A 17,107-nucleotide genomic window follows, 5' to 3' on the forward strand; every position below is an offset into this window, starting at 1 on the left:
ATGGGAAACCTGTTAGATATAATAAAGCCTTGCGCCCGTTGCCTAGCAACCATCCGGACCACGTTGAGGCTCGCTGCAATCCCCTTCCCACCCGACACCCTACACCCCGCTAGCTATCAAAAAGCTTTAAACCTTAAACCCGTACAAATAAGGACTCACCTCTAAATGCTGATGAAAGCAATTTAAAGTAGATACCTGAGTAGGTACCTACTACACTTTATTAGTATCACAATATTTCAACACTAACTACGAGTTTGTAGAAATTCGATCTAATTTCTACTAAATCGAAGGTGCTGTTTTGAATGATCGTGTCCTTAGTTAGATGCATGAAGTAAACAAGTCACTTCACATAAAACATCAATAATGGTAGCCTAGTAGGTACCTAACAGAATACGAGGTTTTACGAAGGCTATGTCGCATACAGATTTATTGCAAAATACCTACTTAGTTTGTCACTTCTACTTCTACTACCTACTTATATCTTAATTCTCATATTAGCTAACGTCAAACAATTTAACATAATTAATTTAGGTAGTACATTAATAATAGGCATTTAATTACCTACCTCAAGGGTAACCAATATTCCTCTTGTGTTCCGTGGGCCGGACCATGCTCCGGTTTCAAGGGCGCCGCAGCTAATTCCTGGTATTCCAGGGGAATACGGAATGTATTTTAGTAGCTGGAAACAAGGATAACAAGAGAAAAGTACAAAAAGTTCTTCTTAATCAGTAAGTATCCTAAATAAATATACATTTCAACATTTAATAATTAGTTAATTTCATTTTTTTCTTAAAATATTTTCACGAATTTGATAAAACTTTCCATTTGATAAATGCATGAATTTTATATCATTACCATGTGATAATATACCTACTTAATTAACTTGAGTTTCTATTATCTCTTGACCTACTCGTGCCTTAATACTGAATTTCAATTAACAAAATGGAGGTTTTGCCATTAATTAGATTTTTCATCATCACAATAAATTACTCAATTCTAGATAAAATATTACAAAAGCTTCTTAGATATAAATTAGGTAGATACCTGCGGTTTTCACTAATGTTTCCAAAAGTTAACAGTCATAATTAGAACCTAAGACCTTGAGATGAAGAGATTCCAGCATTTAAGGTTTAAATATAACTACCACTTAGTACCTACCTTTACATAAAAATATTTATAATTTAGATTAAATAGAGGTAATGGTCACCTTATCTAACTAAGTATAATAGCGGTAACAAAAGAAATGTAGGTACCTTACCTACCTGTCATGGGAAGCAATTTTCAGTAAATAAACCATTAATCGAACGACTAAACGGGTTTCTTTAGATTGACTCTCGATGGTAAGTCTAAAAACACAACTTAATCAACCATAAACTGAAAGCTGAAAAATCAATCGTTATCAAAAATAGGAAACGTTTAGTCAGTTATAAACAATGAATTACAATTGATAACGTATTGGAATTGGCCTCCCCAACCCGTCTGGCCATCGTGGGGATTGTAGGCCAAATCCTCTTGCCTCTGGTAAGTTAGAGAGGGTCGTGCTCCTGCAGTAGAGACCAATAAATGACCGATGAACGTCAATACCAATGAAACAAACATAAAATTTATTTATTAATGCAATTGCCAAAATTAATATAAATTATTCATAATAAAACACTTTTGATGTGACGTAACAAAAAAAAACAAGTATTATTATGGTTCCTGTTTCTTTAGGACGGTAAAAAAAAGGTTTCGTAGTAGGCTAGGAAGCCATGTTTAACTAATTGTTTCACTAATTTGTCAGTCAACAAAATGAATATAAAATATCAATTATTAAACGATAAGAATAGTAGAGTATGTCATTTCTTTGTTCCGTTTTAAAGAGTATTTATTATGAAATCGTCGAAGAAATCTTGACCTTGACCGCTTGTGGTCGTTGTAAGGAGCCTTACTGAAAATGTAAAACATTTCGCGCTAAGGATTTCAATTTTGCAGGATGATCGCCACAGCTCTACCCCGGTGCTGTAAATCAATACTGTCGTAATACTACGCAATTTAACCAAACAGGTACATGTTAATCCAGACATTTGAAATAAGTACGTTACCTGAACTAAATACATTATGTGATAAAACCTTATAATAATGGACTTAAACATGATAGGTACGCTACGTTATAAATAATAGCATAAACTTACCTAATTTTATTTTATAGCAGCATTTGTTCTTTGCACAAACCCAGATCGGAGATCCTCCTCTCCTGCTCTGCTCCTCAAGTAAATTGTCGCATATTTGGGGTATCTTTCTTCTTCTCACTATTAACAAATATCTGAAACAGCGTACCTAAATAGTGTTGTTAAGTAAGGAAGCTCTACCGTTCTAGCGAAAGCATAGAGCGATGGCATATCTAGGGGTCTTTTTCGGGACCTAGCCCAACATCCTTGGGGGGCGCACCATACCATTCTTAGGGAGAGATTTTCATGGTTCAATAGCGCAACGGGATAGGTATTCATATAACGGGGTGCGATGGTGAGGGACCTCCTCGTGGTGCACCCTGGGCAACATCCGCGTGGTCTGTTCACGCGGGCGGCTAACTTCTCACCTACGCGGCAGGTCTCGTCAACTCGGTCGGGCCTGTCGTACAACAACCCGTAACCCACAATTGAGTGGGCCGGGGGCCGTCGAGGCATTTGCCCGGGCCACAATGCAGGGGATATCTATAAAAACCCCACAGGTGGGGGCTGGCGCGGGGCGTTTGCCTGGGCCCATTCTTTGAAGGGCCGCTCTAGGTATTTCTCTGATCAGCAGAGCTGACTGAACAGCGGCATGGAGCAGATCGTAACCAGCTACGGCGGGCCGGGGGTCCTGTTGTACCTCCTAAACCTCTATAAAAAACAACTGGACGACGGACGGGATTGGATGAGCGAGCCTCTAGCCTGAGGCCGAGCTGCGGACGAATGTCCAACTAAGACAATAACTCGCGGCTCCGTTTCTTTGGGCTCTGGTGGTCACCGTCGGATTTTAGTGAGTAGGCCCCGCCTTTAGTGAGCAGGCGGGGAGAGTCCCATAAAACCCAGTGGCCGTCCCCATCGACTAGTGGGTAATGGGTATGCGCAAAGCTTTTCCCGTAAACATTTATTATTTATTTAATAAGTACCTACCTTATTTCAAAACAGAAGGAACAAGGAAGAATCAGAATTATTGATGGTGATGAAGTTCTGGTAGAGGTAGTCCTTGATTAAATAAGATGCACAACATGCATAGAAGATGAACCGGAGGGATTAAGGTAGGTATAATAAGAAGGATAAAGAGTAGAATCACAATGAATTATGATGAGTGTGAATGTTAGTTACTTAAGTCAGGCCTGGCTCACTCCGCGCGGTACATCCGATAATCACCTACAGCGAAGCGCCCCGCCGGCGGGTATTATATCAGTCGAGTGTCTCGCGCGCGCCCGTCGAGACTTGATGTTTTGCCTTTAATAAATAATTTCTTTTGAATACAATTTATGATGTTTTAAGAATTTTATCGTTAAAATATTAACTATTACCTTTCCGTGTAGGTAAATGAAACGGAAGAGTAACATCGATACACTAAATTACGACAAGCTAGTTCTTTTACCATAATGCATAGGTACCCCAACACTATTCAGTAAAAAATAAATTGTTGCCAAAGTACAGCGAGTAACATTAGATTAAGTTTGTGCAAAGCCAAATACAAATATGATTTTCGGGTGATGCATCTCGTTCTAGGATGTAGCCGTTTCGTGTTTGCGTAGTAAGTAGGTAGGTAGGTATGATGTCATTCTTTCTTCTGTGATAGTAGGTATGTTTAATTTATTTGTCTTATGTTAAAATAGGTATGAATGAAGACATTGTATTAAAATAAGTACTTTTTTATCCTAAGTAGGTATATTTAAAATGTTATTTTTACAAAGGTAAAATAACACTAATACTTACCTACATACGTACCTGATTACAAATACCTAAGTAGATTAATTCTATTTTTTCACTAGACAGCATAGCAACCCTAGCAGCGTAAGAAGAGTTCAGAGGCACGCGATAGAAAGAGACAAAACTTGCAGGTGAATAAAATTGTAGGTACGTAGTGCTGTGCGAGCTGAATTCCACTGTATCGCGTCGTAGCAAGACTCGCATTTATTTAAATCGTCTTGCGGAGTAATCCTTCTGTACCTGTACTATTACTTATTCTGTGCTTAAGTGAAGAGGAAGAGGTAAGATACTCGTAAATTAGATAATACGAGACTAAGTACGAGTATAGTACAACCGAGTAAGATATGGATGAATAATGTGATAAAGGGTCTTACTGAGAACGAAGTGGAATATGATACTGGGAAGATGAGAAAAAGAAAAAATTACCCAGACAACCTGGACTAGAGACAGTAAAATAGAGATTAATTGTAAATTGTTAGTAATTTAATAATGTAACAGACTGGAATATGGTATCACAAACAAAGTGATAAACCAAGCGCGCAATAAGAGCTTGCACAGAGTTAGATAGGTATAAAAATACATCAGTGACGTAATGGCAATGCATCGCATCGGCCGCGCGATTGGGGGGAGGGGGGGCGACTGGCCCATTAACTGACAGTCGCGCATTGTCGGGCTGCCACATGCAAGGCCATCGGGTTCGAAGACCGAGCAATGTCACCTTTGTAACTAATGACAAGATAACGTTTCCTCTTGCCCGCTGCATTTATCTGTATCAGTAAATTGTCTATTAAAGTCTAGTTCTAGATACATGTCGAGCATAATAATATTGTGGTATGACTTCTTCTTGAATAGTGCGTTATAGCAGTAACCTACCTCGTACCTACTTAGGTTGCAAGTCATATTTTCCACGTTTTCCCTCTCGAATTGCACCTTTAATAGCAAAAAGCTAAAAAAGTAGTTAAAACTTTACTCAACCATAGTAAAATTTCTGTTTCTTTCTGCTTTTGATACTAGCTTATACTAGTGCAGTACCTACTACAGTTGCCGCGAATACTCGCTATTATTCGGTATTCGGCATTACTCGACATTTTTTTGATATTCGTCGAATACCGAATAATAGCTAGTATTATTCGGCATTCGGCGAATAGTCGTTTAAAATAAACTTTTAGTGAACAAAAAAAGTAATGAGTTAAAAATAATCATGTTTTTATTATTTTCCCTAATAAAACAATACACAATATCAATTATTATTTGTAATAGTTATGTACCTGTGCCTATCATATTCATGAAATTAACCCTCCGTGTACAAGGTGACTAAAAGTTACGTCCCGTACCAGGTGGGGGTATGACATACCCTAATAAACAAAGTAAAAAAAAATTCATAGAATTTTTTTAGGTGGAATTTAATATTGATTATTTACGTATGCTTATTAGGTTTAAGAAAATATCTGAGCTGAAAATATGTATTTTAACATTTTTATCATAAAAAAAAAACAAAAAGACACAATTTCCGTTGTTCTTGTAATTTAGGAACCAGTTTCTTATGTATAATTTATAATTAGTGCCTCTAATTATGACAACCGTTTTTATTTAACAAAGTACAAGATATTAATGTACTTATAATTTAAAAGTAAATTAGAAACGACGACATCGTAAAGGTAGCAGGGAAGCGCTGGACGCAGGCCGCTACCAATCTATCAACATGGAAAGCATTGGGGGAGGCCTATGTTCAGCAGTGGACGTCCTATGGCTGAAATGATGATGATGATGATGATGATGAAATTAAAAACTGGAATTACATTTATTTTAATCATCGGTTTTCAATTTACCACAATATTCTGATGAAAGAAAATGAGTATGCTCAATGCATAAAATGGGAGCGTAACAATTTCATAAGTAGGTATATAACATGAAACAGATTTCTTTAACTTTATTGTTATCTTTTCTCACAACCTTAGAAGAAATTAGAAATATTTTTTTTTATGTCGAATAGTAATGTCGAGTTATTCGACTATTCGCCAAAGTGAATGGCGAATAATCGGTATTCGACTATTCGCTATAACCACTATTCGCGGCAACTCTAGTACCTACCTACCTAGCCTAGGTTTTACCATTACTTATAAGCAACTCTCCCCTTCCCCGATTATCTGGTCTGAAAGAGATCTTTACGATAAGACAAAAAAAATGCTTTAAAAGAAAAAAAGTAAGGAAGGGTTCGTGTCGTCTATTGATAAAACGTCCTACAGAAATGCACTGGAGCGAAAGGTCTCCAAAAAAGGTAGCAACCTAGGGCGGTAGGTAGGGCGGCGAAATTGTGAAGGTTGTCTCCCGCCGAAATAACCCGTTCTGTGCTTGTGTGCTAAACTAAGAAAGTAAGATAAGCGATACCCGGTCCGGCAGACATGTCTAGCTTGAATACTCGTCGTATTATTATGAAACAAAGCTTAATGCTCTACTACCAAACTAAGGTCTAAGTACTTACACTAAATCCAAAAGGAGAACCAGTAGCCATGCGCATTTTTTAAGACACATAAAAAGCACGTTATACCTTTCTAGTCCATAACTAATGTTCGCTAGCGCGACTGTGACGAAAGGATAGTTCGTTTGATTGATATAGATACTAAATACATACATGTATCGGAAATATCAAATATTGCTTTCAACAACTCATTCGAGTAGTGTAATTTATGAGCCAAGCTTCTCGCCAGCCGACCATTTATCTTCACTAACGTGAACGCGGCTACGTTAAAATCTACAGTGCAGCAAAAAATTGTAGAGGGAGGAGATAGCTGTTGCTAGCTTCCTTTATATTTATCTAATCCCCCTAGTATTAGGCAATCTAAATCTAATAGGCATAATCTAAATCCGGAAAGAACCAATCTTAAATAAAATACCTACTACAACTGGGTAGGTAGGTACCTAGCTTTCTGGAGCATTTTATCACTTTTGTAATGAACGATTTATACAGTGTGAGTCTTGATATGGAAATAGGTGAAACTATACCTATTTTTAAGTAGTAGGGAAGTACCTGGATGCAAGCGGCGCAGGACCGGTCTTTGTGGAAATCCTTGGGGGAGGCCTTTGTCCAGCAGTGGACGTCTTTCGGCTGAAACGAACGAACGAACGAACGAATACCTATTTTTATCGACAAAAAAGAGGTCAAAAAGTCTCTGAGATTTTTTTTATAGAATTTTCGCGCCATTAAACTTTTCGTTAACAACGAAGCTGAAAGTGGCTCTAGATTTGAAATTTGGATAAGAACAAGTTAGATTTCAAATAAAAACAAAAGATTTTGAAGTAAAGATTTTAGCACTTTAATTAAAATTAAATTTGTCTCTACCTGACTCAGAGAATAATGTGGTGGCTGGCCTTAGTTCAAACGATCATAGCAAATGTTGTGATAGGGATAGAGACATAACATTTTTGGTTTTACAAAGGTAAAACGATAGAGAATAACACAAAGTAATAAAAACAACCTGTTATGGGGGCAGAAATCTATCAAATAACAAAAAAAACACGAATTAAAATGCATTCTTTTCTCAAAATGTATATGTATATTTTTTATTATTTGTTGCCATTTTCTGAGTATTTCATGTATTTTTTTTATTGCCTGTTATTTAGCATTATTTTATCAGGATATAGGTACCTCTTAGTTTAAAAGTTATTACGTTTTCTTTACAATAAGTAATTGAAAGAAAAAAAATCTATAAAGAAATAAATAAAAATTTTGGCCTCTTTTTTGTGGATAAAAATAGGCCTTTTCATATGTGCACTTTATCGTGACGCACACTGTATAATCAATGAATTGTGTCATTCAATTTTTGCCTATATGCCTTTGTCGTATGAACATATAACTAGATAAAAGCGGTTCTTTGTGTAAGTACAGTGACCCGATAAAAAAAACGTTAGGTCATGCTTTTCTAGGGTACCCAGCCAATTCTTCAATTCTTATCACGTCAACAGATAAGTACTAAACGCCCCGACGACCGGGAGTTTAGGCACTGTTTCAAATAAGTGCACATTCTCTAACGCTCACGTCCCTGGGTTATTTTAGTCTTATTACCGCAAGCACTTTAAACTGCGCTTTATTTAAAAATACAAGCGTGCATAATTTGTAGCGCATGTTAAAATCGAGTGTGGCGTATAAGTTTGACTGTACATGGTCGGAAGGGGAACGTAGGCGCTTCTTTCGGGAGGGCACCTTCAAACGCTGCCGTTGACCGTGGTCAGGGTCAGCCGGGCCCTGACCTTGCGCGTCACACCCGTTCACTGACATTCCGTGGCCCAAATCAGACTGATGTAATTGACTACGCTGACTGACGCCAACGACGTTAATCCTATCTACACATTGGGCAACAGATGTAGGTAAACATTCTCAAGGCACAGTATGAGCACTATTGAGCAGGCTATCGACAGTGGTGACACCATTAAGTTTTTAATTTAGAATAATTTTAGAATTACTATTGAATCTTACGCTTTGATGCCTTTTTCTTTTTATGCCACAAATGACGAAAATCTACAAAAAGTCACAAAAATTCAACTTCACTCATGATTATTTTTAATCGAGTAAGGCAAGTTGATGACAGTCGATTCAAGACATAATTACTTCTAATATTGTGCTTAAACTAATTAAAATCAAAGGGGCAATTTTTTAATAAAAAATAACGTATAAATTTTATATTATTTATTACATCAAATATTATCAATGTAACATACAATCAGAATATTCTTATCCCTCGTGCAGCTTAAATGCTCATACCCAAATAGATATTTTATTTAATATCGTATTAAAATCTGGACATCAAATACAAGTTAAATATCATTTCATTATACTTGAATTATTCCACATCACGTCAATAGATATCAATAGATATAGAATACAATTATTGAATTGATTTACAACAATCGTGTAACACAATGGATGTTGAATAAATTCACAACCTTTACATTCATACAATGTTTACAGTAATTAACATTTAATTTTATTAGTATCCATGAAAATACACTAACATCGTTTAATATTAAATACATGTTTCGATTTGCATAGCAAACCCTTAACAGGATTTCATTTATTTCTAGATGAAAAGATACACATCATTAATCATACACAATTATAACAATTACTTTACTAGCCGCCTGATTTAAGTTTTTGGCCTTTCTGAAAACCTAGTTTGAGGTTTCTGGTGAGCAATCGGGTGGTCGGCCATCTCTATCGCTATCAACTTAATATTATCCAGTCCTCTGAAAGTCCCTTAAACTACACCATATTTTCGTGCTCTCGTTTTTCCGAGCAAATCGAACGAAAATGCTCAACGATATCTAACGTGCCTACCTTTGAAGATAGTTTTATTTAATCATAATATGCAGGGATTGTATAGATAGCTATAGATGCGACTTTTATATATTACTTTAATAACATATTCCTCAAGGACATGGAAGTCGAGACATAGTATATTCATAACATGATACAACGACCGGCTTTCCCTTATTATCTTGTTAATTCCTTATAAAAGCAGGCATTATCAAAAGCAGAAATTGAAATATTTCATTTTAATTATAGTTTTAAAAGACCCGAGTTATGTGTAGAGAAATATTATGCCCATCTTCAGGTTCAACAGTATGGCAGATGGCAGAATCAACAGTAATTCGCGTCACTTTGTAAACGTTGACCTCAAAAACACACTCCAACACTCGCCATCTGACTGTCTGTCTACATTATAATCAATCCGCATGATGCTAATTAATATAAGAATAGCATTACTTTTTTTCACAAACCCGAACATTTTTATAATATCCAAAAGTCTATCCTAATCCCACCTTACATTTATGTAGTTAATTTGAAATGGACTTCCATTCATAACACAATCTACCCTGGATATAATACCCTGAAAATTCGCCATCATTGTGGATTTTCCCGAAGGTAACGATGTCTGTTAATAAATTATTAATTTCATCTACGGTAAAGACGCGTTATTTAATGATGTTGTGTTCCTCCTAACTATTGAAGACTCTGTTTTTTACGGTAGGTATTCATGACGCATTTTCAAATCAAATTGCTCGCGCGCGACCACGTCCATAATTTCCAATATCTTTCCAGTATAGGTAAAATATTTTCAACAACGCCTATTTCAAATGAATAGTACCCGTAGTTAGGTACTAAAAATTATAACAATAAAGTACGTGGCAAGATTTTTATGCAACACAAAGTTCTTATTTCAATAAGAGATAAGTTCTATTTTAATTATATTTATACGAAATGTAAAAGTACCGCTGTCTGCTAGCCCTAGCTAGCACCAAAATAGGTATTACAGATTATATGAACTAGTAGTCGTTCTAATGTTTTTTGGTCAAATGACCCATCGTTGAAATAGCACATCGATGAAATAAATAGACCCTCGACGAAAAAGTGGCTTTCCATTAAATGAATGACTTTACATGATCAATCCTAGGCCTGTTTATACTATCTATTGCTTTATTGGGCCATTTTGAATAGCAACGCAACTCTTCTTCATTAAAGGCGACCAAATAAACAACGTGTCCCAAAATTCAACGACGCGGCGCGCCGTAGGATGGACATGGTCATCATAACTACTTTAGGAAAAATGAGAAAAAAATGTAAGCTTTTTTCTTATTTTTTCTAAAGTACTCATAGTCCAATAGAATTAGCTTTTAAATCGGAAATAATTCCTACAAAAGATTTTATTGTTTTAATGACTTCATTGGTTGCCCATTAAGACTCTCCTAAGTTTTCGACTTCGACGGAGTTGTGCTTAAGTGGTGGGGGCCCCCGAAAGGGGCGCTTTTTAAGTTTTCCGGTTATACCGCGTAAAGGACTTACCCTATCGAAAAGTGGTCTTCCTGACGGTTGAAGGGCATTTAATCCTGCATTAAATAAGACCAAATTCATATGTTTTGGACAAACCGTTCTCATGCAAATGTTCGGCAAAGTAGAAAATATGTGTATAATTAATGACCCTCTCCACGTCCAATAGCTCGTCACCCGTAGGCTCCCAAGCCTTGTAAAGGGTCGGCTTAACCAGCGTATCCCTGTCAAGGCTCACGAGTTGGATTCGCTTATCCTTGTTCGTCCCAGCCGTTCCTTAACTGCGGTTGCTGCACCTCTTCCTGGTACTCACCTGAACGACTCTGTGTTACCTACTGTGGCTGCCCCTCTTCCTTGTNAAAGTACCGCGCGCTGTCTGCTAGCCCTAGCTAGCACCAAAATAGGTATTACAGATTATATGAACTAGTAGTCGTTCTAATGTTTTTTGGTCAAATGACCCATCGTTGAAATAGCACATCGATTAAATAAATAGACCTTCGACGAAAAAGTGGCTTTCCATTAAATGAATGACTTTACATGATCAATCCTAGGCCTGTTTATACTATCTATTGCTTTATTGGGCCATTTTGAATAGCAACGCAACTCTTCTTCATTAAAGGCGACCAAATAAACAACGTGTCCCAAAATTCAACGACGCGGCGCGCCGTAGGATGGACATGGTCATCATAACTACTTTAGGAAAAATGAGAAAAAAATGTAAGCTTTTTTCTTATTTTTTCTAAAGTACTCAACCAACATGACCATCTCCACTCTAAGGCGCCGGCTTATCGTTGAATTTTGGGACACGTATACAGCGTCACGTGAAGGGTGTAAACGCGAGTATTTGGTGTTAGAGGACACTATTACTTCTCAATTAAACCCCCGAGTCACATTTTTTCTTTTTTTATCAATTTTCTCAGTGTTGTTTTTGTTGTTGATTTGCTTTTGCTGAAAATATCTATTCCACTCAATATTTTTAAATAGGTAAGTACCTACCTATCTAGCTTAGGCTCTGCCTAATTTACGTCAAAAATATTGAGGCCGATTTTATTTAAAAGTCAACTGTTTTTGAAAAAGAAATCTATTAGATTCAGTCAGAAGATTGAGATTGTTCTTATATCTTAATAATTCTATTACTTCACATGTCAAATCACTTTACTCAGATAGATAACATTGTATCTCATTTGATTATTTTGTAACTCNGTATAATATTAACGTAAAGTAGACTATATAAGGACTAAAACGACATTATGATACATATGAGTAAGGGTATTTTAAGATATTCATTTCGCATCACAAAGTTGGCAACTCCGCTAATTGGACGAAAACTAGCGCACTTACCCTACAACATTTTCTTGTGCTAACTAGCCTATCCACTTTTTCGTGTTTTACCACTCAACATAGCTAAGGAATAAGTTAATAGAATTATCCAAAAGTTACAGACATCTCCATAATTTTGTTATCAGTCAGAAAAACTGGTCACACTTTCATCAGTCCTATATTAAATTGAACCCGCCATAAAGTAGATTTAACAATATTTAATTGTTCTTTTTTAAGCGGACTTTATTATTTTCTAAAATAACAACACAGGTCAAATATATTTAAGCAGAAACTCACCAAAATATTGCACACTCATAAATACATTACAACCTGTATTTTTTCGAGGAGTTCGAAACCCTAAGATTACAAATAGGTTGTGACTTATGTAAGAGACAGTAATTTGATTATTTATTAATTGTATTTAATACTTACATTAACCAGGGTTATATGATTGAAATCATGATTTTCGAAAATTTATACTAGTAAAAAGATATTCGTATTTTTATAATGGAAATGGACATCACTTAAGACAAGCTGTTTTTGACGAACAGTTTTTTTTTGTTTCCAAAAAAAATATGTAGGTAATAACAAACCATCCTAATCTACACATAATTTACTTTTTTTGGCGGTATTTCCAGCACTATTAGACCTTCATTCTACCTAAATAAAAATGTTTTTCGCAAGTAAAACTGACGCAATGATTGCATAATCTAATAAAAATCATGATTTTTACAACCCTGACACAAACAGATATTATCAAGATAGTAATAGTAGCATATTATGTGACAACAAAATTTAATTTTATCAATGATTGTATAAAATTAGGACAATTATTTTTTATAATTTATTGATATCTCAGTAGGTAATTGATGAAATGATAGGCATAAGTAGGTTTAAATTGCCACTGTCCACATTACTTAATAAGAAAATGGAATATATTTAAACTAGGCAATTATTTACTTTCGAGTAACTTAAATTAGTGTTTCAAAAATGTAGTATTGAACTTTGTGTCATATTTATTTACTTATTTAATTATTGAAGAAGCCTATTAACACCAATATTTAATTGGAAATAAAACCTTTGACTTAATTGATAAACTACCCCATGGTTGGGTAGAGGCCTAAGCCCCGCAGTAGGACGTATGTATAATAGGCTTTATTCATATTAAAGATTGTACATCAATAACAATTGTATCAAACACTTCAAATACTTTCCTAAAAAACAACAACATCTTCTTACATTATACCCCTACTTTCATAATTTGGTAGGTACAGATGGCGATAAAAGTAGAGGCAGAGACATATTAACACTTAACAGATAAAAGCAAATGTACAAATGGTGTGCATAACAATACCAAGTACAGGTACTGTTATCAGTTGATCATGGATTCGCAAGAGATACAAGTATTGCTTTGTAGAAAGCCAGTAGTTACCAAGACCAATAGCTGTGCCATCTAATTCTCGCCTGCTGATTCGCATAGCGGATTAGCGGGTTTAAATTCCACCAGGGACAAACATTACTTAGGGTATACCTACTTATAGCAAGATTAATACACATTTGTAACACAGCTAAATTTCGCCAAAATAATTAATATGCTTTGCAAGTGCACATCTTCTGGCTTTGATACCTCAGGATCTTACTTTTGTACCAAACCACTGCACCTATCCAAATTTCCTTACCACATGCTAACATTATACTAAACATTGGCATAAATGATACGGAGGTCCGTGTCCTTTATTTGGCACATATAATATCTATATACAAACACAGTAAATAACATTTTGTAGATACTTACTGCAAAAAAAATTACTGTATAGAGTAAAAAATAAATAAAATGATATTTACCGTATGTATTACTAAAATTGACATATTTTTTTGGTCTCTCCGAAGGTTTACGATATGAACATTTTGGAAAGTGAAGAAAATATGAATTAAAGTATTCGCTTACAGCAGGTTTTGCAGAAAAAATTACAAAGTTTTAGTAAAAAGTGTTTACCATAGCTATGTGTTATTATTTCAGCAAGTTACGCTTATTTAACTACTTGGTTAGAGTTAGAATACTTTTTTCAATAGTATTTAATACCTTCATTTTTATATTTCTCTTTAATCATGTCAATTTTAATAACTATTGTCAAACTAGTGTACTATCAAGTACTGTAAAATAATTTTATTGATAAAATAAACAAGTTTTTTTAATGAATAATAGGAGAGTAGAGGGCAACTTCAAACAGGGCCAGATAAAAGAGTATTGTGAAATTAGAATTCACATGATTTGGTGAGAAACTGCTTTGTAAATTGAAATAAAAAAATATATTTGCAATAGTATTTCATTCAAGTTATGTTTTATATGAAATAAAAAAAATTGCATTCATAATAGGTCAATTTAAAAAAAAATAATACTCATTGCTAAGTCAGCAGCAATTGTTGAAAAACTTGTACCATAATTTCAAGTGATCCTGACATTAATTTATCACTAGTTTTTATTGTTTTATTAGTAATAGGCCCTTTTATTTCAGCATCCCAAAAATAACTTGCCCTTCCACCACTCCTATATCTGTTGTTGTTATTTGTATCCATACCCCCAGTAACATGCCATTACCTATGATTAACAGTCATGTCGTTGAGATTTATTCATCAGCAATGACCAAACATGATAAAACATAAAAACACTTCTTTTTCTAAATTCATTAGTTAATATCAACAATTTGGTCACACTTCTATGCGTCTGTTAATTCAGACTAGTAACAAAACTTATTTATGTAGGAACACAAAATCACAAAACTTACAATGAGTCTGTCACTGATCAGAAGTGGCTGTAGTCCTGCAATCCACTGTGCCGTTTTAAGTGGTCACTATTATCACTATCCGGATTTTTTCTTTTACGTGAATCGAACCTCACTCCAGTTTCTTGAACAACCTTTTCACTATTTTTGATAGCAGAAATTATGTTTTCTTTTGAAGGTGGCAGTAATTTTAATTCATCAGCGCTATCACCACCTGATGGCTCAACCAGATGCATTACAATTCTCTCCAACCGTTTGGGATGCTCTACAGGAGCTTCATCTATAAAGTCTACATTCTCTGGTTCTTGCTTAGCCATGTCCACAATGACAGAATATTTGCGTTTCATTTCATCCATCATTTGCCGACCATAATCTTCTCCAACAACACTGTTGACGCACACAAAGCTTTGAACTTTCTTTGAATCTTTGTCTATTTCCAAGAATCCACGTGTTCTCATATAAATAAAATGACCAGATCGAGACATCAGCCTGTAATAAGACTCACCAAATTCCCTGCTTTGGTCATACATTTGTCTCAAAACACATATTACCCACCTTACGTCATCTTTGTGCATAAATACAAATGCAGATGTGCCAGTGACTTCTTCTGTCATGTACCCTAAAGCCAAAGATATACTTTGATCGCATTGTACAATTCGTCCATCAACTAAATGTCTCGTCCAATACTCTGAATAAGCAGTTGGAGGTAAAATCTGAGTTGGCAAGGAGTTTGATAAAACTTTTATCATGCCAATAAAAACAAAATCATTGCCACTAGATGAAAAAGTACGAATTCTTCTCACACGCTGCCTTCTGATAATTTGTTGATCCTGAACTCCATTTGCTGTAGCATGGTCAGAGCGCCTTAACACACCATCTATACGACAATGCTCATAACGAGGTGGATCGGCTTTTGCCCCAGCCCGCGTTATCCGAATATGAAAATTTTTATGCTGCTCAAAAAGTCTCGGTTCACAGCCACTGCGTAGTTCTGGAGGGTAAATATGTTGTCGTAGAATATTTTGGTCATCATTATGGACATAATTGTAGAAATCTTGTCCCAAGAGATCAACATGACAGTAACCTAACTTTTCTTGCACATTTGGAGATATAAGGAATATTCTTCCACGGCAAGTAACAGAAAACAATATACTGCCGAACAGATCAAAAAACCTGACGAAAGATGAGGACCATGTCTCAATGTGGCCGCATTTAATAGTATCTCCAAATACATGCTCATTGCGTAGCTTATTTGCGGCGAGTCTTAGCACGCTTGTTTTGTCTACTTTTCGGGGAGCATGAACAATATCTGATAACAGTGCAGTTAATTGTGTTATATGAGAATTATATTGACTTCTCCGTTGTTTCTCTGCAATAATCCTCGATTCTCGATCACTGGCTTTGGCTGATGGCATTTCAGGAGAATGGGATTCTGATGAAGAATCGCTGCAGCTAGCTGTGTGCAGTGGATATCCAACAGGCATGGCTTGCGGTGGAGGCACTGCAACAGCCATACCGAAATTTGCAGGTTGGTTTCCGCTTCCCAGCTGAGCTGTAGACATAGCGGCGTGTTTGTTGATATTTGGTCCACTCAAAGACGTCATATCGACTTTGACAACTATATTGCACTGATTGTGTCCCTAATAATCATCACTGATAAAACGCACACATAGTTTTAAATTAAAATAGCTGTAATTATATTTTCAATTGCTTTATGTTATCTATTAATAATTAGGATACCACTCTAAAACAAAAATCTATTTATTCCGCGCAACATGCGGACGACAACTCGGTTACTCAAACCACAGACAACTAAATTTTTTGAGCCTTTTCATTCGTACCGCTCACAGATACCGCTCGTTGACAAGTTATTTCATTCAACCATACATTCTTCGTTCATTCACCCGTTCAACTGCTGTCATTTTTGACATAAAATACCATTGATCATATAAGTCGTAGATTGAGCAATACCGATATAAAATACCGTTACTATTATACAGGGTGACTGGAACTGAACCCGCCATAGCTAATACGCGTATAGAGGAGGTCATTTGCTAATTATTGAACCTTACTTTCTATGATTAATGCCCGTTTTCACCATCAATCCCTAATTTTTAAGTGACCCCTATGGTAACACATAGCAGGAATTTTGTTTTCATAGGGGTCACTTAAAAATTAAGGATTGATGGTGTAAACGAGCATAAGTTTCATAGTTTAGGAGATATGTCAATTTTCACACTTTTTCCAAAATT

The 17,107-nt window shown here is 35.7% G+C and overlaps 1 protein-coding gene across 1 annotated transcript; it reads right to left on the minus strand.

Moving 5' to 3' along the window:
• Positions 1 to 14,545: 14,545 nt before the first annotated feature.
• Positions 14,546 to 16,668, minus strand: MET1 (methoprene-tolerant protein 1). The gene has a single exon (XM_028317718.1). It carries the CDS (start codon positions 16,457 to 16,459, stop codon positions 14,876 to 14,878), a length of 1,584 nt encoding a protein of 527 aa, XP_028173519.1. The 5' UTR covers positions 16,460 to 16,668; the 3' UTR covers positions 14,546 to 14,875.
• Positions 16,669 to 17,107: the final 439 nt, after the last annotated feature.

The sequence above is a fragment of the Ostrinia furnacalis genome, unplaced genomic scaffold (assembly GCF_004193835.3).
Source record: "Ostrinia furnacalis isolate ACB-3 unplaced genomic scaffold, ASM419383v2 OfSCF6417, whole genome shotgun sequence".
In the NCBI taxonomy this organism is placed as follows: domain Eukaryota; kingdom Metazoa; phylum Arthropoda; class Insecta; order Lepidoptera; family Crambidae; genus Ostrinia; species Ostrinia furnacalis.